General features: G+C 37.4%; 1 protein-coding gene across 2 annotated transcripts in view; it reads right to left on the reverse strand.

The window, feature by feature from the left end:
- Positions 1-866: 866 nt before the first annotated feature.
- HTR1E (5-hydroxytryptamine receptor 1E) overlaps positions 867-25,172 on the reverse strand; it is a 90,757-nt gene continuing 66,451 nt past the window's right edge. Inside the window, exons 1-2 of one of the 2 annotated variants that reach the window (XM_004766948.2) lie at positions 6,677-6,816; positions 867-5,801 (exon numbers count right to left, since the gene is read on the reverse strand). In XM_004766948.2, the coding sequence (XP_004767005.1) occupies positions 4,523-5,620 (1,098 nt within the window). In that variant the 5' untranslated portion in view covers positions 5,621-5,801; positions 6,677-6,816 and the 3' untranslated portion in view covers positions 867-4,522. Of the gene's footprint in view, positions 5,802-6,676; positions 6,817-25,172 lie in introns of those variants that run through there. The other variant, XM_045075858.1, reaches the window with a different exon arrangement.

Consider the following 25,172-nt stretch of genomic DNA (forward strand, 5'->3'; position numbering starts at 1 on the left):
GTTTCTAATTACAAAATTCTAATTTAAAATTAGAATTTAATTTAATTCTAATTTAAAAAATTGCCTTTGCTTATATTTCTTATGTAGTCATATGCTCCTTTTCACTATTTTTTTCTGATGCTCTTACTGCATTTACAAGCACTGTATATCTGGAGTTAGAAGTTGTTGTGCGTAGAAGACCTCAAAAACTAAGCAAACACAGCAAACACATGGTAGACTGAGACCAGTATGACGCTGGATGTCTTGTGCTGGTAGCCAGAACAGTTAGTGAACCTCACTCTGGAATTTCCCTGGTACACATGTGTCAGAGTTTGCAAACTGAAATTCATAAGTATAGGGGGCTCTACAGTTATCCTAAGCAGACAATGGTGGCAATGCTCATAGGGGTTCTTATTGCTACTGGTTATAACTGAACACCTACCAGGTCTTCAAAGGAGTGACTTATATCCAAGAATTCTTTCACCAATCTGAGGGGTTTGAAGTGGTGGGGGGGGTGGGAGGTTGGGGTACCAGATGGTCGGTATTATAGAGGGCATGGATTTCATGGAGCACTGGGTGTGGTGAAAAAATAATGAATACTGTTTTTCTGAAAATAAATAAATTAATTTAATTAAAAAAAAAAAGAATTCTTTCACCAAGAACACAAATCGGGAAGTCCTATTTTATTAGTTAACAGGAGTGTTTGAAATGTCACCCCTGGGGTTTACTTTTAATCCTTTAATATTTACACTAGAAAAATTAACGATATTGGAAGGAACCATTATTCAAGTTTTAATTGAAAGCAGCAATGGCAGTCAATACTAGCTAGCACTACTGCGTAAATGAGTAAACCAAACAATGGATTTTTTCCCCCCCAATAGGTTTGATTTATACTAGGAAATAGATACAGATTCTTCTTTGCTAAGGGCCAAGGTAAGTATGAGAGAGTTGCATTTAATTAGGACTTATCTAGTAAATTGTAAATATGTTAGTAAAAATGAGTAAGTGAAAATTACTTGTGCATCTGCTTTTTGTTTTTTATTTACTTAGACTCTTAACATTTTAAAATGCTTAAAATTACCAAGAATTTTCAATAGATGATATGTGGAAGATGATGAGAAAGCAAGTGAGTTGTTCATATCATTTCTAAATATTAGAGGTACAGTCATGATAAATATTGTATTTTCAGCATATGCACAATCTCAGTCCAGTCACCCATAATTTAAATCTCCACATCCTCATGCATAGATCATCAGTAGCTGGGTAGCAATTGACTTGCCTTGAGATACCGGAGCTCTACATACAGAAACCAATATCCCTTTGAGGTAGACTGTTCATTGTTCCTGTGTATTCATTCTCTTGTTCTTCTGTTTATTATAATGTCCTCAATTTTAGCAAGGCATGAGGTGCCCAGCTAGAGATTTACTCTCCTATTCTCTTTTACAACTTGGTGTGTCCATGTGACAAATTATTGCCAACGGAGTACAAGCAGAAGTTATGTGATCCCCACATAGCTTAAAAGGAAACTGCTCTCTACTTCTGTCTCTTACTTCCTATGGACTGGAATGTGGATGTGATGGTGAGTCAGCTTTGGCCATGCAGATGAGAGCAAGCCCTGGGAGGAAGGAAGAACCACCTTGTCCTGGATAGTGTTGAGCAGCAGAGTCTCCTACTCACTCTAGGCTGCCCTCCTACCTCTTTACTCTCATGTGAGGGAGAAAGAAACTATCTTGTTGAACTACTGTGTTTGGGGGGCCCTTCTTGAGAGCATCTTAACTTGAATCCTATTGCTTAAAGTTTATTCATTTATATTCAACAGACAATCCTTTTTCTTTCCGTGTGGAAGATTTTTCCAGCAGTTTTTGAACAAGGTTGGGAAGTGGGAGTAAGTTTTGGGGAAAAAGAAAGTATTGTACCATGGGATTTTAGAAGTTTGGTTTTCTCACTGGGAGAAGATGGCACATTGATATTTTCTTTTCCAGGGACATAATTCCATTCACATTACATTTATTGAGGGTCTACTGTGTGCAAAATACTGTAGAAGTCCCTAGGGATACAGAGATGAATAAACATGGTTCCTGCCCTCAAGGAGCTCACAGTCTATTAGGGCAGACAGCAGAAATACATAAACAATGCACTATAAAATAGGGTGAATATAGTAATAGTGATAGAAATGGGGTTCTATGGAAGCATAGAGCTGGGAGAGAGGGTTTTCATAGTGATGGAGAAAGAAAAAGAAGGATCTTGGAAAGACTTTACAGAGGAGATTGCATTTGTGCTGCAAGATCGCTTGAAGAGCTGGTAGAAGAAGGGAAAGCCGTGGGGTCAGTTTTCTGAAGCTGTGGGAGCTACTGTTAGGGGAGCTCAGAAAACCCAGAAAATAACCAGACTTTTCTGGAGTATGAGGTGGGTGAGAGAAAGTGGTGAGTCACAACTCTGGAAAGGTAGTTAAAGTAACATAGTGAAAGAGCCTTGAATATTATACTAAGGAATCTTAATTTATTTTAAACTGATAGAGAAATAGTAGAGGATTATGAATACTGTAATTAAAACCTGTGGTATGCTTGAGGGTAGTGATTCTCAAATCAGAATCTCCTAGAGGGTTTATTAAACAGAGATTTTGCTCTCCAAATCTGTGATTCATTATGTCTTCAGCCTGGGACATTGCATTTTTCACAACTTCCCAGGTGATGCAAATGTTCCTGGTTGGGAGCTGCCACTCTGAAAACCACTGTTCTAGAAGATGTATCTGATAGATGTGCAGGTGTGTGGGCGTGGAGTTGCAGGCGAAGGACTCCAGAGGAAGGTGGACCAGATAAGAAGACTTGGAAGAGATGAGGGGACCAACTTATTGGAGAAGAAGGGGGCATATTTCTGTAGAGGTAAATGGAGAAGACTTTAAGACTCCCTGAACGTTACAGACAAGTCTTGAAGAGAGAGGATCACGTTTATCTAATAGGGATGATAAGAGGCAAGGTAATCCTGTTATCTGAAACTGGGAAGGTGGAAGGAGGAGAAGGTGTGAGTGTGGGAAAATGATCACGAGTTCAGTATGGAAAAACTGTGTTTGAGGAATGAACAGGTTAGTCACAGGGAGGTGTTCACTGGAGGTAACTCATGGGTCTGGAATTTGAGAAAGACAAATCAGAACTAAAGACAAAAATTGAAAAGCCACAGGCATGTGATGGGATGGGACAGAGTATGGAGATACAGGAGGTAAGAGCTGAGGACAATACCCCAGGAGGAAGAAAAGGAGACAGAGAAAGAGGAGGTAGTTGGAGAAGCAGGGGACTACTGTATTTTGTATTTTGGAAGTCATGGGCTTAACGAGAAAGGGAGGCTTAGTTATTTTAATTGATGAGAGATTGGAAAGTAGATAAGGACAGAGGCAAGGCCATTGTATTTGCCTACTGGCAACTCACCAAAGACCTCTGGGAGTTCTGTTTCGAGAGAACTAGGAGGGACAAACTCACATGGCATAGGATAGGAAAGTCAGTGGAAGGTGAGAGGTGAGCAGAACGAAGGATTGATAAGTGGAGAAACTCAGGGGGGAGAGCCAGCGGAGAGGCGAAGCAGGCTCTTGAGTGGGAAGTAGGAGTAGAAGAAATGTATGCCAGTGTTCAAGATACTTGAGCAAACTGATAAGTGAGATTAAAGAAGAGAGGAGGGGGATGGGAGAAAGGGAGGGGAGAAGGGAGGAAGAGAGAGAGGGTCTGCTGCCTATATTCCCACCCAAATCCTGCCAGAGTCAGGGAGAGTGTGCAAGGCTCAGCGGGACTCTTCTCAGAATGTAAGGAGGTCCAATGTTCCTGTCAGGTCATATAACAACACATTGGAGGGGATTTAGATTATCTTGTATTTGTTTTTGTTTCATTTTCATAGTTAAATACCTAGGAAAGTGCCAGAGTATTCATTCCAGGTTCTTTTTAGAGAATGAGGAAGCATATTTAATCATGAACTATAAAGGACACGTCAGCTGTACTATTTGTGCCTAAAGGAGTGGGCTATGTAGTCACAGTAAATGACTTTAGCTCAGGTCTGCAAGCAGATGACAGTGCACCACTCTTTTTTTTTTTAATTAATGCTTTATGTAGTCATGCAGTTTGCAGTTCCCTCTAAAATTTGCATGGATATGGAGCCACGACCTCGGTTTTAATGGCACAGGAGGGCAAGTTATCAAGTATTTGATTTATAAGTAGTAAGAAATTCTGCAAATGAAGATTTATTTTGGCGTTCTTTAATTGCAAGATTAACTGAAATGGCTAAAAAAGTAGTTACTATTTCACCTTATTATTATGTCTATGAAATTTCTGTCTTTATAGGATGTTTATTGGAAATCATGTACCACAAATATAACCAGAGGTAGAAAACAGCACACCAGATAACAAACCTCAAACAAAACAGAACAAACAAACAAACAAAAGGACCACAGTACCTTACAAACTTTTCTGAACCAACTATGTTCAAGAATTAATAAGTTGAACCCCTTTCCTCTGTCCACAAACAAGGCTGGTAAAAACAATGCCTTTTGGCTTTATGAAATCTACACATGTTCTCGGCACTTAATTAGCTTTTTAAAAGCCAGTTTAAAGTCTTCATTAAAACTTGTATAGAGCAGAGGGTTGATCAGAGAATTAACATAACCAAGCCACGTTAAAAAATCAGCCACTTCAGAGGACACTGTGTAGATACTCAGACCCACAATTAATTCTTTGATGAAAAATGGAAGCCACGACAAAATGAATGCTCCCAAAATCAGTCCTAGGATGCGTGCTGCCTTGCGTTCCCTGGTACTAGAGATCTGCTGACGTTCTCCTGGGTGATCTAGATCATTATCGAAGGAAGGGATCCTGATAGAGTTGTGGATCTTTTCAAACTCGGTGGTAGGGTCTGAGGTGGAGAAATCAGACACACAGAAAGTCTGTGTAAGTTTACAACTCGCAAAAGAATTTTGGCTATCTGTGCTTCTGTTGCTTAAGTGCCGGCTTGATCCTCTTTTCTGGTAAAGGCTCTTGGCTGCATGGTAGATCCGGTAATACAGAATAAGTATCAAAGTCAAGGGGATATAAAATGCTCCAAGCGTGGAATAAATGGTGTAGATGACATGGTCATGCTGGATGGTACACTCACTAGGAGGTGGGCTGAGTTGGCGGTGGCTTCTCCAGAAGAGGGGGGGCATGGAGATGAAGATGGAGATGGTCCAGACGGTGAGGATCATCAGCACAGCCCTCTTGGCGGTCCTCTTCCTGGCATATTCAATAGCATTGGTGATGGCCCAGTACCTGTCTAGGGCAATCACACAGAGATGGAGGATGGAGCAGGTGCAGCAGGTCATGTCCACACTCAGCCACACCTCACAGATGAAGTATCCTAGTTTCCAGCTGTCCATGACAATGTACATGATGCTCAGTGGCATGACGAGTACTGCCACCAGGAGATCCGTCACAGCCAGGGAACAGATCAGGTAGTTGGCAGGCTGGTGGAGCTTCTTGGTGGTACAGATGGCCATGATCACCGCCAAGTTCAGTAACATGGTCAGGGTGGTGATGATCACCAGAGTCATGGAGATGAGCATCTTTTCAGTGATGGTCTTGGGTCTCACAGCCACACTGGCTTCTGCGGTACAGTTAGTGATATTCATGTTTTCCCTGTTTCAGTCTACACTGTAGAGAAGCTGTTGGTTATTTTCCTTCAGCTGGAAATTATTTAGACTTCAATGCCTCTCATTTATAAGAAGACTGTAGTTTCTTCAGCTATGTAGTTTCTTATGTTCCATTTTGTATGGGTAAAAGGAAGCACCACATCATTTCTTCTGAGGGTTCCTGGAAGATAGTATGCTACTGGTTAATGAATGAAAAAAATCACGTTTTTCCCCCTGGAAAATGTTATTGTATTTCAGTACTCATAAATTCCTTACACATTTTTGATATAATTTTCTTTTTATCTCTGGGTATAAAGTTTACCTTTACATTAATGTCTCTTCAAAATATACTTTTAAAAAAATTGACGTATAGTTGACACACAATATACATAATTTCAGGCATACAACATAGTGATTCACAAATCTAATCCTTATGCTGTGCTAACCACAAATGTAGCTACCAAAAGGATACTTTTTAAAAAGTTAAGTTCCCAAACTCTCATGAAAACATTATCAACTTTTAAGTCTATATTGCCACCTGAATTACTTTCTTATTTATATTTTTTAATGTATATATGCACTTAAACATAAAGTATTTTTTTATTTGAAAACATATAGTCACCTTGCATCATACTTTAAAATTCTGGGACATTATAGAAAAAAATTATATTGTTTATAATAAGCAGACTTCAAAGCAGTTTAAAAGTTTCATAGAAAATGCTCAACTCCAAAGATATTTTAGTGTCATCATGAAGTTGTGTGACTTTTGTCTAATTATTTCTGACATTTTACTTATACCACTGTGCATTTCTTTGGAGAAAAGAGAGGGAAAAAAGCATATAACATTACTTTGATGTTTATGGCAAATTGTTCTCAGAGTAATACCGTAAACTGACAGTGAAACAGCATCATCACCAGGGTCAAAGAATTCCGCATTTTAAAAAAAATGTCTTTAGTTTTGGTTAACATTTGTGTTCTTTCCATTTCTATCTATCTATCGTCTATCTATCTATCTATCTATCAATCTCTATCATCTCTCTCTCTCTGTCTACCTACCATCTATGATCTGTCTCCTGGATAGCTGTGATTAAATTGGGCAATCAGTGAGATAGTGACATTTATTGAATGCATAGTTGTAAGGAATTAAAAAAAAGGTACAACAGTCCCCCTTATCTGCAGTTTTGCTTTCCGCACTTTCGATCACCTTGGTCTTCAAGCCGATGATCCTCTCCCTGATGAATCCGCAGAAAGTCAACAGTGGCCTATTGCTATGTCACAAAGCTGCATCACTCACCGTGCTTTGCCTCATCACGTAGGCATTTTATCCTCTCACATCATCACAAGGAAGGTGAGTACTGTAAGATAATTTGAGAGACTCCATTCACATAATGTTTATTCTGGTATACTGTGTGTTTTTTAAAGACTTTATTTATTTATTTATTTGTTTATCTGAGAGAGAGAGAAAGCAAGAGACAGAGCATGAGTGGGGGAGGGACGGGCAGAATGAGAGGCAGAAGCAGATTACCCTGGGATCATGACCGGAACGGAAGGCAGATGCTTAACCGACAGAGCCGTCCAGGCACCCCTAGAGTATATTATTATAATTGTTTTTTTTATTAGTTATTGTTGTTAATCCTTTTGTTGTATCTAACTGTTAAACTTTGTCATAGGTTTGTAAATATGGGAAAAGACATGGTGCATACAGGGTCCGGTACTACCTGTGATTTCAGGTATTCAGTCTTGGGATGCATTTTCTGCAGGTAAGGGGGGACTACTGTAAGCTCAAATATGAATGTATATTCATGAAAACAACACGATCAAAATCCACATAGGAATATTCACAGCCAGTGGCTGTTTGTCAGAACATTGATCAAATCCTCTGATTTGTCTCTGTGGGATTAAGTCCAGGATAACTTCAAAGACAACTGGCATTTTGGCAGTTAAAAGAAGGGACATAGATTGATGTGGATTAGGCTTAACAGACATTCTCTAATGAGGGCAGGAGCAGGTGAAGCATGTACGAAATGGAGAATGGAGTGGATGAGAGTCCTTGGGTAGACTGGGGACTGGAAGCCAGGGGGGTAGGAATAAAAATCTCCAGCCAGGCTGAGAGCCATCTAGCTCTGGATTTAATGTCTTCTGCCCACTGGGCAAAAATCAAGAAGACTGGGGGATGGTTACCATTTATTCTTTAGATATAGAAAGTAAAAGAAAATGATTTCACTAAAGACAAAAATGGGGCAATTGTTTTTAAAACAGTCTTTATCTTTCTGCAGTGAAATGAGAATCATTCTGCCTCTCTGTTTTTCATTATGCTTTTATAGCATTTCTGTAGATGTACCTTCTTGAAATTCATGTTTCCCTCTTCTTCTATGGTTTTTGCTCCACCAACAGTACATTCTTTCTTGTAAATTAAATGTTTCCTTCTCTCTTGGATATTTTCCCTTCTTTTCTAGTCACTTTAAACGTGCATTTATATCTGAGACAGGCTGTAACATTGAAAGTGTATGGGCTTTGGAATCAGAGTCCTGGGTTGCACCTGAGCCATGTATTAGCTTGGACAAACTCTATATTTCTCCCTGTGGCCAACATGTGTATTTCTCTATTTTGACCCCCTTCTCCTTAATTACATGAAATAGAGTCTTTTTTTTCCTGCAAACATTAATCCTAAGTTATGTTTTTGTGGGGTCCATGAGGTTTGTTGGAAGAGTAATTTTGTTTTGTTTTAAAAGTGAGCTCCATGCTCAGTGTGGAGCCCAAAGTGGAGCCCAATGCAGGGCTGGAACTCCAGATAAAACCTGAGCTGAGATCAAGAGTCAGATGCTTAACCAGTTGAGCTACCCAGGCATTCCAGAAAACTAGTTCTAAACAAAAAAAAGCTTTTCCACTCTGATTGGAGGAATCAGATTCTTCTACTCTCCAATCTTCTCAGATTGAGAATATAGAGAGTAGCCTGGATAAGAGACAGAAAACTTTAGAAGTTTTAGTTTGATAATAGAAACAACTAGGAAATGCTATTTTAAAAACAAGAAGTTAAAAAAAATCAAATAATTCAGCTTCATCAAGCTTTTAAAAGCTGCTCTTTTTCTGAGCTCCCATACCTCCTAGTTCTTATTTCTCTGGTGACCCCATCTTCTTCCTTATTTTGTACCTACTTATTTTTCATTCCTCCCCCTCCCCTCCACTCTACCCCCAGTTAACTACACATTTCTGGAGGATGGGATGTATGTCTGAGTCCTCTTTTTAACTGTCTCCTGTTAAATTAGCAAAAATATTACTGGTTGGGGTTACACTGTCAGTCCTTTAATGTGACTTTTTGGTTTATTTCATGCCCCAGCCTTTCAGAATAGGAGTTAAGTTTAATATCCCGGTGTTGCCAGTCCCTCGAAATTCCTGCATCATCAAGCTTGCCATCTTTTAGCTTGAAGTGTGTTCCATAACACCACGTAGAACATAATCTTTTGAATAGCTGGATGGGATGAACTGGGGAGCAATTATGGATTGAACTAGTCTGAGAACTGGGTCCTGGAGCTCTTCACTAATAAAGGACCAGAAAGAAAAGGAGGAACCAGGAAGGCAGAGTAGAACAGCTATTCAGGTAGAGGAGAATGATGAAAGATAATTCCATCCTAAGATGGATGAAAGCAGTATATGAAATAAGAGTGATCAGCTATGTAAGTGCTTCTGACAGGCAGTGGGCGATGAGGACTTGACCGTTGGTCTGGGTGATGTGGATGACACCAGTGACCTTCACAAGACCCAGTTGGTGCTGTGGTAGAGATTGAAGGCTGAATGTGGTGGTTCAAGAAAGAATGAGAAGAAAGGAAATAGAGACATTAAATAAAAACAAGTATTTAAAGCGTTTTGATGAAAAGGGGAGCAGAGAAATAAGGTAGCTGTGGAGGGAGATGTGGGGTCAAGGTTGTTTTCTTTTTAGGATCAGAGATTGTCTTTTTAAACTGGACTATTTGCAGTTTTCTTTACTACTATACTGTGTATTTTTTTTATTGGTACCCAGAGCATTTCTGGAGGGAGTGAAATGTAAAAGAGGAAGCAGGAAAGCAATAATGGAAGAAGCTGGAAGTCCGTGGGGCTGGGGGCAGCAGGGAAGTAGAATTCTTTGATCAATGTAAGGGATTATACTGGGGACTGTGAAGCAGATAAAGATGCAGCCATACTCAGGAAATGATCCCAACTCCAATTATCTTGGGTTCCTTTATCTTCTTAAGAAAATAACAGCATGGATTTATAATCACCACCAACTCCTTAGGAGGCAGTATGATGTCTAATTAGAACAGTGCTAGTTACGCAGCACCTGAAAATTTAAGTATCTTTAGCTTTTTGCATCGTAGGGGAGGAGGAATTATAACACTTAATTCAAAACACCCTCTGCAGAACTAGTCCAAACACCAATATCAATATACCAAACTTCCATTAGTCCATTGGAATGAAAAGTTAACTACAATAATCATAGCTAAAAAATGGACCTATCCCATGAGGAGTTAATGTAGGTCCTTCTTTGGGGGTTTGTAACTTTTAGTTTCTGCTCTGATTATGACATGGAAAATACCAGTGCAATCAAAAGCTATATTTAAGTGGTTTTTCAAGGAAATCACAAATGGAAGAGAATCACTATAAACCAAATGGGTCAATGTATGCTGCTCTCATTTACTGAGATGCTTCAGAATTTCTGATTTGTACTATGCCAGTGACAGAACACCAGGGACAAGAGGTCATGAGTACACTCACTTTTAATTTCACCATCTTATCTAGTCTTTCATTGGTTTTCAATAATTATTGTTAATTTATCAGAAATATCCTTGCATCTCTTCTTTGGCCACTTTCATTTTGCCTAAATTTCTTCAAATAATTGTAAAATTCTTTAATATAGGATTTAAGAAATAAAACAAAACAAAACCACACTCATAAATCTCATAAATACAGAGAACAAACTGGTGGTTTCCAGAGGGAAGACTGGGAGGATGGATGAAATAGGTGAAGGGGTTAAGAGATACAAACTTCCCATAATAATATAAATAAGTCATGGGATTGTGAAGTGTAGCCTAGGGAATATAGACAATAATACTGTAATAACTATGTGTGGTAATACATGGGAACAAGACTTACCATGGTGATCTCTTCTTAATGTATATAAATATGGAATCACTATGTTGTAGACCTGAAACTAATATAATACTGTATGTCATCTACGCTTCAATTAAAAAAAGGAAGAAAAAATCTTTAGTATGTGCCAGTTTCTTTTTTTTTCTTTTAAATTTCAGGAGCAGCTGCTTGCCCTCATATTACTAATTTTATCTTTTCAATTACTCATTAAATTCACTTCCTCAGCCTTAATAAAGATTTTTCTTGGCCTGTCTATAGAAAAGAAGGGGTGGATAGTAGTTTGCTTCTCATTTGGTCTTCACTGGGAGCAAAGGAAGATGTAGTGGAGATACTGGAGTGTAGGGTTCTTTATTCTCTTCCTCTTGTTTATTTAAATTGTGACATGTGACATGTGGTCATTATGAGCTTATTATATTCATAATAACGGGAAAACATTATCATTGTAAAAATCAAACAAAACAGAGTACATAGAGTTTTAGGAGATGTTTAGATATTCTGGACACATGTCTTTTGTCAAAACAATGTTTTGTGAACATTTTCTTCTACTCTGTACTTGGCTTCTGTATTTTTTAATGATGTCTTTTGAAAATCAGAAGGTTTCGATTTTGATGAAGTTTAAGTTACCTATTTTTCTTTATGATTAGAACTTCCTGTGTCCTAAGAAATGACTTCAAGGTCACAAAGATATTTTCTATATTTTCTTCTAGAAACTTAGTACTTCTAACTTTTGTATTGGAAGAGGTCCTCGGGGGACCCTCTGGTGTCCTGTAAGCTGGACCCAGGCAATTAGAGGCATCTCACCATCTATAGTCCTCCATCCTTGGAATGTGTGTTTGGCCTACTATTCCTACAGTGGGAGCCATTTTCAAGGATACAGCCTTGAGAGAGAGATGTGCTGGTGAGACTCTCTGGATGATACACATTGTTGAACACAGGTAATTCTTCTATATAAACTTTTTAAAGATTCTGGAGGGTGGATGTGCAGGGCTACTCATCTCCTGGCCATCCAAGACAATCCTCCTGTGTAGTTTCCTTTGGTTATTAAACCTGTCACTTACCAATCTGAAGTTGTCTGTCTCTTCGACTCTCCTTGCCCTCCATGTTCAGGGGCCAATTTCAGATTTCATCTGAGAAATTCCCAAATTTATGAACCAACAATTCATGATCTATCTTAAATAAATTTTTGTATTTGGATACAAGGTATCCAAATACAAAAGGTTTTGTGGTTTTTCTTTTTTCTTCCATGTGGATGTCTAGTTGTTTCAACAAATTTTGTAGGAAAGACTTTATTTCCCCATTGAAATGCTTTGATGTCTTTGTCAAAAATCAATCAGTTGTATGTGTCAGTTTATTTTTATGCTCTCTCTCCTGTTTCTTGATCAACCTTTGTAGTCAGTATAACACTGTCTTTATTACTACAGCTTTCAATGTAGGTCTTGAGATCAGGTGGTGTGAGTCCAGTTTTGTTTTTCTCCAACCTTGTTTTGGCTATTCCGGGTGCTATGAATTTCCAAATAGATTTTGGAATCAAATTATCAGTTTCTACAAAAACCTGCTGGAATTTTAGTTTGCCTTGTATAAAAAGTAGACTAAGGAGAATTAAAATTTATCAATATTGTGTGCTCTCCAATTAAAGAAAAAAGAAGTATTCTCTAATTGTTTTGTTTCTTAGTTTCTCTCAGTAATATTTGTAATTTTCAGTGTTGAAGTTTTGTACATATTTCTTTAAATTTATCCCTATGTATTTGTAAATTTAGTCTTTATATTTGAATAGAAGTGGCATGCAATGTTATATTAGTTTCAGGTATACAGTGTAGTGATTGGACAAGCTTATATATTATGCTTTGCTCACCACAAGTGTAGCTACCATCTGCCACCATACAATACTATTACAATATCATTGACTGTTTTCCTTATACGGTGACTTTTATTCCCATGACTTATTCATTTCATAACTGGAAGCTTGTATCTCTCACTCATTCATCCACTTTGTCCATCCCACGCACCCACTTTCTCTCTGGAAATCATCAGTTTGTTCTCTGTATTTATAGGTCTTATTCTGCTTTTTGTTATTTGTTCATTTGTTTTGTCTTTTTTAGATTCCACATATGAGTGAAATCATATGGTATTTGTCTTTCTCAGTCTGACTTAATACCTATATATCTATATGACAACGTATTACTGAGTAATACCCTTAGGTCCATCCATATTGTCACAAATGGCAAAAATGGTAAAACAAACAAACCCCTCAACCTTTTTAATGGCTGTGTAATATTCCTGTGTGTGTGTGTGTGTGTGTGTGTGTATACACCACATACTTTTTTTTTTTTTAAGATTTTTTATTTATTTATTTGACAGACAGAGATGACAAGTAGGCAGAGAGGCAGGCAGAGAGAGAGAGAGGAGGAAGCAGGCTCCCTGCTGAGCAAAGAGCCTGATGCAGGGCTCGATCCCAGGACCCTGGGATCATGACCTGAGCCAAAGGCAGAGGCTTTAACCCACTGAGCCACCCTGGCGCCCCAACACACCACATACTTTTTAAGTATTCATGTGTCAGTGCTCACTTGAGCTTCTTCTAGATCTTAACTATTGTAGACAATGCTGCAATAAACATAGGGGTGAACAAATTGGTAGTGTTTTTATAAACTCATAATGAAGTAGCAGAAAGAGGGATCTCTCTATGTATTTTAATATTTTTGATGTTTCTATAAATGGTACTTGTATTTCAATTTCCATTTTTATTCCTTGTATAGAGAAATATAATGTATTTCTGGATATTGATTTTGAATCTGTGATCTCTTATCTCTTACTGATCCTAGTAGATATTTTATAGATTCTTAAGATTTTTCTATAAAAACAATCATTTCATTTGCAAACAGAGATGCTTTTATTTCTTTTCTGATTTTGTTGCTTTTATTTCTTTGTTTTGCCATGTCATACTAACTAGAACTATAGTAAAATGCTAAATAGAAGTGGTGAGAACCAACATTCTTATCTTCTTTCCTACCAGATGAGGGAAATGTTCATCATTCACCATTAATACATTAGCTATAAGTTTTTCTTAGATCATGTTTATTAGTTTGAGGAAATTTTCTTCTATCCTAAATCTCAGATAGTTTTTATAATAAGTGGGCATTTTATCAAATGTATCTTTTTCAACTACTGAGACAGTTTATGATATCATGTGGTGAATCATGGTAACTGATTTTTGGAAGTTAAACCAATCTTGCAGTCCTAGAAAAACTTTAGTTAGTTATGATGTATTTTTAAATACATATTACAGAGTTTGATTTGCTAATATTTTGTTAAGAAGTTTGTATTATGGGGGCACCTGGGTGGCTCAGTGGGTTAAGCCTCTGCCTTCGGCTCAGGTCATGATCCCAGGGTCCTGGGATCGAGCCCCGCATCTGGCTCTCTGCTCAGCGGGGAGCCTGCTTCCTCCTCTCTCTCTCTCTGCCTGCCTCTCTGCCTACTTGTGGTCTCTGTCTGTCAAATAAATAAATAAAATCTTTAAAAAAAAAGTTTGTATTATGTTCAAGAGAGATTGTTTCACAATTTATTTTCTTTTATTGGTTTGTGAGTTTAAAAATTTTCTGAAGGAGTTTGAGAAATATCAATGGCATTTCTTTTGAGAATATTTGATGGGATATACCTGCAGATCCCTTTGGATCTTGAGTTTTTCTTGTGGGGAAGTTTTCTTCTTTTTAAATATTTATTTATTTGAGAAACAGAAAGAGGGAGGCAGTGTGGGGGGCAAGGAACGGGGAGAGGGAGAAGGGGTCTTAAGCAGATTGTGTGCTGAGCACAGAGCCTGATGTGGCTTGATCTCATGACCCTGACATCACGACCTGAGCTGAAACCAAGTCAGACACATAACCAAATGTGCCACACAGGTGCCCCAGATGGGGAGATTTTTACTGTAAATTTAGTTTCTTTACTATACTTCAATTTAAAAAAAATCAACACTACCACCACCACCATCAAAATCTCATATATTAGGCTTTTTAGGGTTTCTCTTTTTTCTTGTATGACTTGGTAATTTATGTCCTTTAAGGAATTTGTTCATTTAATCTAAGTTGTCAAATTCATAGTCATAAAGTTAGTCATAATATTCCTTTAATGTCCTTTTAATGTCTGTAATATCTATGTGGTATTCTCTTGTGTATTCCTCTTTAAAAAATTTACTTTTTATTTTTTTATTAACATATAATGTATTATTAGCCCCAGGGGTACAGGTCTGTGAATCATCAGGCTTATGCACTTCACAGCAGTTGCTATAGCACATGCTCTCCCAAATGTCCATAACCCAACCATCCTCTCCCTACCTGTCTCCCCCCAGCAACCCTCAGTTTGTTTTGTGAGATTAAGAGTCTCTTATAGTTTGTCTCCTACCCAATACCATCTTGTTTCATTTTTTCCTTCCCTATCTCCTAAGCCCCCAACTTTCCCTTTCAAATTCCTCATATCAGGGAGATCATATGATAATTGTCTTTTTCTGACTGACTTATTTCGCTCAGCATTATACTCTGTAGTTCCTTCCACATCATTGCAAATGGCAAGATTTCATTTATTTTGATGGTTGCATTACATGTACATAGTATCCCATTGTATATAAATACCACTTCTTTATCCATCATCTGTTGATGGACATCTAGGTTCTTTCCATAGTTTGGCTATTGTGGACATTGCTGCTATAAAATTCACATGTACATACCTCTTTGGATCACTACATTTATATCCTTAGGGTAAATAACCAGTAGGGCAATTGCTGGGTCGTCAGGTAGCTCTATTTTCAATTTTTTGAGGAAGCTCCATATTATTTTCCAGAGTGGCTGCACCAGCTTGTATTCCCACCAACAGTGTAGGAGGGTTACCCTTTCTCCACATCCTCGCCAGTGTCTGTTGTTTCCTGACTTGTTAATTTTAGCCATTCTGACTGGTGTGGGTTGGTATCTCATTGGGGTTTTGATCTGCATTTCCCTGATGCCGAGTGATGTGGAGCACTTTTTAATGTGTCTGTTGGCCATCTGGATGTCTTCTTTGCACAAATGTCTGTTCATGTCCTCTGCCCATTTCTTGATTGGATCATTTGTTCTGTGGGTGTTGAGTTTGACAAGATCTTTGTAGATTTTTGATACTAGTCCTTTATCTGATATGTCATTTGCAAATATCTTCTCCCATTCTGTCAGTTGTCTTTTGGTTCTGTTGATTGTTTCCTTTGCTGTGCAAAAGCTTTTGATCTTGATGAAGTCCCAACAGTTCATTGTTGCCCTTGCTTCCTTTGCCTTTGGAGATTTCTAGGAAGAAGTTTCTGTTGCTGAGGTCAAACAGGTTGCTGCCGGTGTTCTCCTCAAGGGTTTTGGTGGATTCTTTTCTCACACTGAGGTCTTTCATTCATTTTGAGTCTATTTTTATGTGTGGAGTAAGGAAATGGTCCAGTTTTATTTTTCTGCATGTGTCTGTTTACCCAACACCATTTGTTGAAGAGCCTCTCTTTCTTCCATTGGACATTCTTTTTTGCTTTGTCAAGTATTAGTTGACCATAGAGTTAAGGGTCTATTTCTGGGCTCTCTATTCTGTTGCATTGATCTATGCGTCTGTTTTTGTGCCAGTAGCATACTGTCTTGATGATGACAGCTTTGTAATAGTGCTTGAAGTCTGGAATTGTGATGCCGCCAGCTTTGGCTTTCTTTTTCAACATTCCTCTGGCTATTCGGGGTCTTTTCTGGTTCCATATAAATTTTAGGATTATTTGTTCCATTTCTTTGAAAAAAATTTGTATTTTGATAGGGTTGACATTAAGCATGTAGAGTGTTTTAGGTAGCATAGACACCTTCACAATATTTGTTCTTCCAATCCATGAGCATGGAACATTTTTCCATTTCTTTGTGTCATCCTCTTTTTCTTTCATGAGTACATTATAGTTTTGTGAGTACAGATTCTTTGCCTCTTTGGTTAGGTTTATTCCTAAGTATCTTATGGTTTTAGGTGCAATTGTAAATGGGATCGGTTCCTTAATTTCTCTTTCTTCTGTCTTGCTGTTGGTGTAGAGAAATGCAACTGATTTCTGTGCATTGATTTTCTATCCTGACACTTTACTGAATTCCTGTATGAGTTCTAGCAGATTTGGAGTGGTGTCTTTTGGGTTTTTCACATAAAGTATCATATCATCTGCAAAGAGTGAGAGTTTGACTTCCTCTTTGCCGATTTGGATGCCTTTAATTTCTTTTTGTTGTCTGATTGCCGAGGCTAGGACTTCTAGTACTATGTTGAACAGCAATGGTGATAATGGAAACCCTGCCGTGTTCCTGACCTCTTAGCAGAAAAGCTCTCAGTTTTTCTCTATTGAGAATGATATTCGCTGTGGGTTTCTCATAGATTGCTTTGATGATATTGAGGTATGTACCCTCTATCCCTACAGTTTGAAGAGTTTTGATCAAGAAAGGATGCTGTACTTTGTCAAATGCTTTTTCAGCATCTATTGAGAGTATCATATGTTTCTTGTGCTTTCTTTTAGTAATGGTTTGTATCACATTGATTGATTTGCGGATGTTGAACCAACCTTGCAACCCTGGAATAAATCCCACTTGGTTGTGGTAAATAATCCTTTTAATGGACTGTTGGATCCTATTGATTAGTATTTTGGTGAGAATTTTTGCATCTGTGTTCATCAAGGATGTTTAGTCTGTAATTCTCCTTTTTGATGGGATCTTTGTCTGGTTTAGGGATCAAGGTAATGCTGGCCTGATAAAATGAGTTTGGAAGTTTTCCTTCCATTTCTATTTTTTGGAACAGTTTCAGGAGACGAGGTATTCTTCTTTAAATGTTTGGGAATTCCCCTGGGAAGCCGTCTGGCCTTGGGCTCTTGTTTGTTGGGAGATTTTTGATGACTGCTTCAATCTCCTTACTGATTATGGGTCTGTTCAGGTTTTCTCTTTCTTCCTGGTTCTGTTTTGGTAGTTTCTAGGTCTCTAGAAATGCATCCATTTCTTCCAGATTGTCAAATTTGCTGGCATATAGTTGCTCATAATATGTTCTTATAATTGTTTTTATTTTTCTGGTGTTGGTTGTGATCTCTCCTCTTTCATTTATGATTTTATTAATTTGGGTCCTTTCTCTTTTCTTTTGGATAAGTTTGGCAAAGGGTGTATCAATCTTATTAATTCTTTCAGAGAACCAGATCCTAGTTTCGTTGATTTGTTCTACTGTTTTGTTGGTTTCTATTTCATTGATTTCTGCTCTGATCTTTGTGATTTCTCTTCTCCTGCTGGGTTTAGGCTTTCTTTGCTGTTCTTTCTCTAGCTCCTTTAGGTGTAGGGTTGAGTTGTGTATTTGAGACCTTTCTTGTTTTTTGAGAAAGGCTTGTACTGCTATATATTTTCCTCTTAGGACTGCCTTTGCTGTGTTCCACAGATTTTGAACAGTTGTGTTTTTATTATCATTTGTTTCCATGAATTTTTTCAATTCTTTTTTAATTTCCTGGTTGACCCATTCATTCTTTAGTAGGATACTCTTTAGCCTCCATGTATTTGGGTTCTTTCCAACTTTTCTCTTGTGATTGAGTTCTAGCTTCAGAGCATTGTGGTCTGAAAATATACAGGGAATGATCCCAATCTTTTGGTACTGGTTGAGACCTGATTTATGACACAGGATGTGATCTATTCTGGAGAATGTTCCATGTGCACCAGAGAAGAATGTGTATTCTGTTGCTTTGGGATGGAATGTTCTGAATATATCTGTGATATCCATCTGGTCCAGTGTGTCATTTAAGGCCTTTATTTCCTTGTTGATCTTTTGCTTGGATGAACTGTCCATTTCAGTGAGGGGTGTGTTAAAGTCCCCTACTATTATTGTATTATTGTCAATGTGTTTCTTTGATTTTGTTGTTAATTGGTTTATATAGTTGGCTGCTTTCATGTTAGGGGCATAGATATTTAAAATTGTTAGATCTTCTTGTTGGACAGATCCTTTGAGTATGATATAGTGTCCTTCCCCATCTCATAAAATAGTCTTTGGCTTAAAATCTAATTTGTCTGATATAAGGATTGCTTTATCCAGCTCAACTATCCCAGCTTTCTTTTGATGCCCATTAGTGTGGTAAATTGTTTTCCACCCCCTCACTTTAAATCTGGAGGAATCTTTGGGTCTAAAATGAATTTCTTGTAAACAGCATATTGATTTTTTTTAATGGGGCATTTAACCCATTTACATTCAGGGTAACTATTGATAGATATGAATTCAGTGCCTTTGTATTCCTGTAAGGTGACTGTTGCTGTATATTATCTCTGTTCCTTTCTGATCTGTAACTTTTAGGCTCTCTCTTTGCTTTGAGGACCCCTTTCAATATTTCCTATAGGGCTGGTTTGGTGTTTACAAATTCTTTTAGTTTTTGTTTGTCTTGGAAGCTTTTTATCTCTCCTTCTATTTTCAATGATATCCTAGCTGGACAGAGTATTCTTGGCTGCATGTTTTTCTCATTTAATGCTCTGAATATATCATGCTAGTTCTTTCTTGCCTGCCAGGTCTCTGTGGATAGGTCTGCTGCCAATCTAATACTTTTACCATTATATGTTACAGAGTTGCTTTCAGGATTTTCTCTTTACCACTAAGACTTTTAAATTTTACTATTAGATGTGGGGTGTGGACCTATTTTTATTGATTTTGAGGGGGGTTCTCTATGCCTCCTGGATTTTGATGCTTGTTTCCTTTGCCATGTTAGGGAAATTCTCTACAATAATTTGCTCCAATATACCTTCTGTTCCCCTCTCTCTTTTTTCTTCTTCTGGAATCCCAATTATTCTAATATTGTTTCATATTATGGTATCATTTATCTCTCAAATTCTCCCCTTGTGGTCCAGTAATTGTTTGTCTCTCTTTTGCTCAGCTTCTTTATTCTTCATCATTTGGTCTTCTATATCAATAATTCTCTCTTCTGCCTCATTTATCCTAGCTGTAAGAGCCTCCATTTTTGATTGCATGTCATTAATAGCTTTTTTGATTTCAGCTTGGTTATATTTTAGTTCTTTTATTTCTCCAAAAAGGGCTTTTATTTCTCCAGACAGCATTTATCTAGTATCTTCCATGCCCTTTTTGAGCCCAGCTGGGACCTTGAGAATCATCATTCTGAACTCTAGACCTGACATATTACCAATGTCCATATTGATTAGGTCCCTAACCTTTGGTACTGCCTCTTGTTCTTTTGTGTGTGTGTGTGTGTGTGGTTAGTTTTTCCATCTTGTCATTTTATCCAGATAAGAATATATGAATGAGAGGATAAAATACTAAAAGGTTCCAAAGACCTCAGAAAAATGTATAAAAACCAAGTCAGAAGAGAACCCAAACTGGGGGGGAGAAGAAAAGAGGTAAAGAGAAGTTTAAAAAAAATTAAAAATATATATATATATTAGACTGGTGAATAGAACAGAGCCACTCACTTGATTTTTGGTGTATTTTGGTCTTTTAGAAGAAACCACCTTCCACAACTTTAAAGAAAGAAAAACTAATATATATATACAAAAATAAGGGTAAACATGACAAAGGGATGCAATATGACTGTAAAGATGAAAATTTAAAAATTTCTAAAAAAAGAATTGATAAGATAAGTGTTTGGGGAAAGAAAGAAAAAGAAAGTGGACAGAATTTGCTCAGGCTGGAGACTAGAACAAAGCCCTGTGCTAGATTTTGGGTATATTTTGATCTATTAGAAGAAATTAAATCCCAAAAATTTTTTAGAAGAAAAATCCATATATTTACACAAAAAAATAAAGGTAGATACAGTGAAGGATAAAATATGACTGTAATAATGAAGGTTTAAAAATATTTTTTTGAAAGTTATTGTTAAGATAAACTAGTTAAAAAACGTTAAAAGAGGAAAGAGGAAACATTAAAAATATTAGAATAAGAAAAAAATAAAAGTTAAAAAAAACTAATTATCTTTGCAAAACTAAAGAATCATGGGGAGAAAGCCAAGAATTCCATGCTTTGCATTCTCTTTCTCTGGTATTCTGCTGTTCTCCTTGATCAGTGAGCTTGGTCTTGGCTGGCTATTTTTGCTGATCTTCTGGGGGAAGGGCCTGGGTCTGTTGTAGTGATTATTAAGTGTTTTTGTCCGAGGAGGAATTGTGCCACCCTTGCCAGGGGCTGGGCTAAATAACCTGCTTTGTTTTGCTCTTGGGAGCTTTTGTTCCCTGAATGCTTTCCGTAGAGCTCTGGAGGACAGGAATCAAAATGGCCGCCTCCCAATCTCCAGCGGAGGATCCAAGAGCTCGGGACCCCACTCCTCAGTGCGCCCTTGGAGAAAAGCTCTCAATTACTCCCGTCTCCCTTGTCTTCAGCCATGCTCTGAACTCATCCGCCCTGTGACAGAGCGTTTCTGTCTCGGGCACACACATCCCCGTTTGGAGTCTCCAAACCCAGCCAATCCCTGCTGCTCTTCCAGGGTGCCTCCATGGATTGACCACTTGTTGGGTTCCTGCTCAAAGAGCAGTGGCCCGACTGTACTGCAGATCACAGTTTAAGGTAACCCCAAGCTGAGAACTCACTCCTCAGCTCCGTCTCTGTTGCCGGCTTCCCTGCTCTGATACCTGTGAGCTCTACTACACTCAGACACCCTTGACCCTTCTGTGACCCCGTGGGACCTGAGACCACACTGTCCTCACAAGTGCTTCACCCTCACTTGGTCTCTGGAGTGATGTCCCTCAGTAGAGCAGACTTTTAAAAGTTCAAATTTTTTGCTCTGTTGCTCCACCACTTGCCAGAAGCCAGCATCTTCTTCCCATGGTCTGTCTTCCCGTTACTTCAGATTCACTTCTCTGCACATCCTACCTTTAAGAAAGTGGTAGATTTTCTGTTTCTAGAATTGTTGCTCTTCTCTTCAATCTCCGTTTGGGATTGTAGGTGTTCAGAATGGTTTGATAACTATCTAGCTGAACTCTTGCAACTTGATGTCATCTCAGTTTGCTACCCCTCTCCATTTTGACTCCTCTCCTCTCTCTTTCATTCTTGATATTGGTAATTTTATTTTTTCCTTGATCAGTCTAGGTAAGGATTTTAAAATATTATTAATATTTACAAAGGATTAGTTTTTGAATGACTTGATTTCATCTATTATCTATTTTTTATTTAATTACTTTCAGCTTTTATATTCATTATTTCCTTCCTTTGTTTACTTTGGCTTAACTCAGTCTTCTTTTTCTAGTCTCTTAACGTAGAAGGTAAGATAATTAGTTTAAAACTTTTTTTTTTTTACAACAAAACTTTTTTTTTTTCACTCTAAGCAACACTGCATTCTGCAAATTTTAATATTTGTATTTTAATTATAAATTCAGAAATATTTTCTAATACCTTCATGATTTCTTCTTTCACTTTACATTTAGGAGTCCATTTCTTAACTTCAAAAATATTTAAGAATTTCATGTATTCTTTTAAAACTGACTTTTAGTATCATCATACCCAGGCTCACAAAACAGAGTCTTATGACTTCGATAATTTGAAATTTATTAGAACTTATTTTATGGCTCTGCTTGTAGTCTATCTTGGTGATATTACACATATGATTAAAGAGAATGTGTTTTCTTTCATTGTTTCATGTAACTTGCATGACAGTATTGTTCAAGTTTTCTATACCTTTATCAATAATTTTATCAACTCATTCTACCAATTGTTGAGAGAAGGGAGTTAAAATCTCCATAATTTTCTATATGCCAATCTCCTCCTTTGGTTAGGTCAATTTTTGAGTCATGTATTTTGAAACTCAGTTAATAGATGTATACTCATTTAGAATTGCTATGTCTTCTTGATGAATTGACTTTTATGTCATTGTGTATTATCTCTGTGTCCCTGATATTCTATGTTCTGATGTTTACTTTGTATGATATTAATATAACCACTCCAGCTTTCTTTTAACTGATGTTTGCATGGTATATCTTTCTTCCTTTTCCTTTTAGCCTATGTTTTTATTATTTTTTAATTTTTATTTATTTATTTTTAAAGATTTTATTTATTTGACAGAGAGAGATCACAAGTAGGCAGAGAGGCAGGCAGAGAGAGAGGAGGAAGCAGACTCCCCAAGGAGCAGAGAGCCCGAAGTGGGGCTCGAACCCAGGACCATGGGATCATGGCCTGAGCCGAAGGCAGAGGCTTTAACCCACAGAGCCACCCAGGCACCCCTGTTTTTATATTAAATGGGTTTCTGATGGACAGCCTCTAGTTGTGTCTTGCATTTTTGTCCAATCTGACTTTCTCTGCCTTTTAGTTAGGATGTTTAAATTATCTGCCATAATGTAATTATTGATGTTCTTGCTTTTAATTCTACTTTTTTGTATTTACTTTATATTTATTCAAGTCTCCTTTTGTTTATTTCTTTAGCATTTTGTGATTTTTCAGCATACAAGTCCTGCACGTGTGATGGTAGATTTATACTTGTGTCTTATTCATTTTTTTTTTTTTTTGGAGTGATTGTAAATGGCATTGTGTTTTTAATTTCAGTTTTGTATGTTTATTTTTAAGATACAGAAAAGTGGTTGATTTTGTGTTTTGATCTTGTTTAAATCACCTATTAGTTATAGGACATTTTGGGTAGACTCTACAGTTTTCTACATAGATGATCATGTCATTTGCAAACAGGAACACTTTCCTTTCTTCTTGCTTGTCTCTATGGCTTTTCTTATCTTATTGAAATAGGTAGACCTTCCAGTTCTATGATGATTATTAGTAGTGAGAGCATACTGTTTTAGCTTATTTCCTATCTTAGGAAAGCTTAGGAAATGCTTAGGAAAGCATTCATTCTTTCCCTATTAACAGAAAAGGGATCATTTTTGGGGAATGGAATGCAAGCACAAATGGTATGTGCCATGTCTAGGTTTGGTCTACAAAAACTTTTAATGTACTATCCTTACTCTCAATTTCCACCTACCAGTGGATAGATGGAAATAACTTGGGGGGGGGGTGGCTCTGAATGACCAGGTGGGGCAGAGTACAACTCTTCTGACTTCCATTAGACAATGATATAAATGAGAAGTGACATTTTATTGTGTTAAACCACTGATATTTTGGGGTTTATCAGTTAAAGGAACTAATTACTTACCATAAGTAATATACCCTTGGGTGATTTAATCATTGGATGCTTGGTTTTACAATTTGAAAAGTGAGGATAATTATATTGATCCTCCATATTTATAGAAAAAGTGAAATGAGACAGCATTTACCAAAGTGTTGGAACATTTCCTGACACCTATGAGGTACTCAATAAACATTTGTTCAGTCTACTGTTTGTTGAGCATGTTTATATGTAGATATACTAATGGATTTGTTATCTTCATATTGAACTAAGAGGTATTTACTTGTGTTTTTTTTCTTGAATATTTAATCTATCCCTTTAAAATGTATTCTTCAGCTGGGCTGTCCAGGTCAGTTCAGCGTCTGATTCTTGATTTTGGCTCTGGTCATGATCTCAGGGCCCTGGGATGGAGCCCCTTCATCAGGCTCCTTGCTCTGTGGGGAGTCTGTCTGTTTTCCTCTCCCTCTGCCCCTCCCACCAGCTGGTGCATGCACTATCTCTAAAATAAATAAATATTAAAAAGTAAATGTATTCTTCAGCAATGAAATTGATGAACCAAAACGTAAGCCTCATATATATTGATCAAAATATTATGCATTTGTCAGTTTCCCTAACATAGTTTCTTTATAAACAATCATAGTTGAATTCAACTTAAAGGGATCTCTTTAAAAAATTCATACCACATGTATTATAAGTTATGCCCATACCTTTCTTGCATCTTTTGTAAACAGGATTGTATGTTTCTATGCAAAGATGAGGAGAAAAAGAGCAAGGTAGTTTTCCTCATATACATAAATTTATATGGAAAGCAGACATATGCCTTTAAAAAAAAAGGATTTTATTTATATATTTGACAGAGATCACAAGTAGGCAGAGAGACAGGCAGAGAGAGAGAGAGGAGGAAGCAGGCTCCCTGCTGAACAGAGAGTTTGATGCAGGGGCTCAATCCCAGGACCCTGAGATCATGACCTGAGCTCATGACCAGAGACTTAACCCACTGAGACACCCAGGTGCCCCAGACATAAACATTTTTTAACCCATTAAGTCACTTCCCTTCATTCACAATAATTTTTTAATTTAACAATCAGTTAACATATAACGTAGTATTCATTTCAGAGGTAGAGTTTAGTGGTTCCTCAGTTTCATATACCATCCAATGCTCATTACATCAAATGTCCTCCTTAATGCCCATCACCCACTTACCCCAACCCTTCATCCACCTCCTCTCCAGCAACCCTCAGTTTGTTTCCTATTGCTAAGAGTCTCTTATGGTTTATCTCCCCATTTTTTGGTCTTATTTTATTTTTCCCTCCATTCCTCTAAGTTCATTTGTTTGTTTCTTAAATTCCACATATGAGTATATGGTAATTG

Source organism: Mustela putorius, unplaced genomic scaffold (assembly GCF_011764305.1).
Source record: "Mustela putorius furo isolate JIRA1106 unplaced genomic scaffold, ASM1176430v1.1 tig00000166_pilon_pilon_pilon, whole genome shotgun sequence".
NCBI classification, from domain to species: domain Eukaryota; kingdom Metazoa; phylum Chordata; class Mammalia; order Carnivora; family Mustelidae; genus Mustela; species Mustela putorius.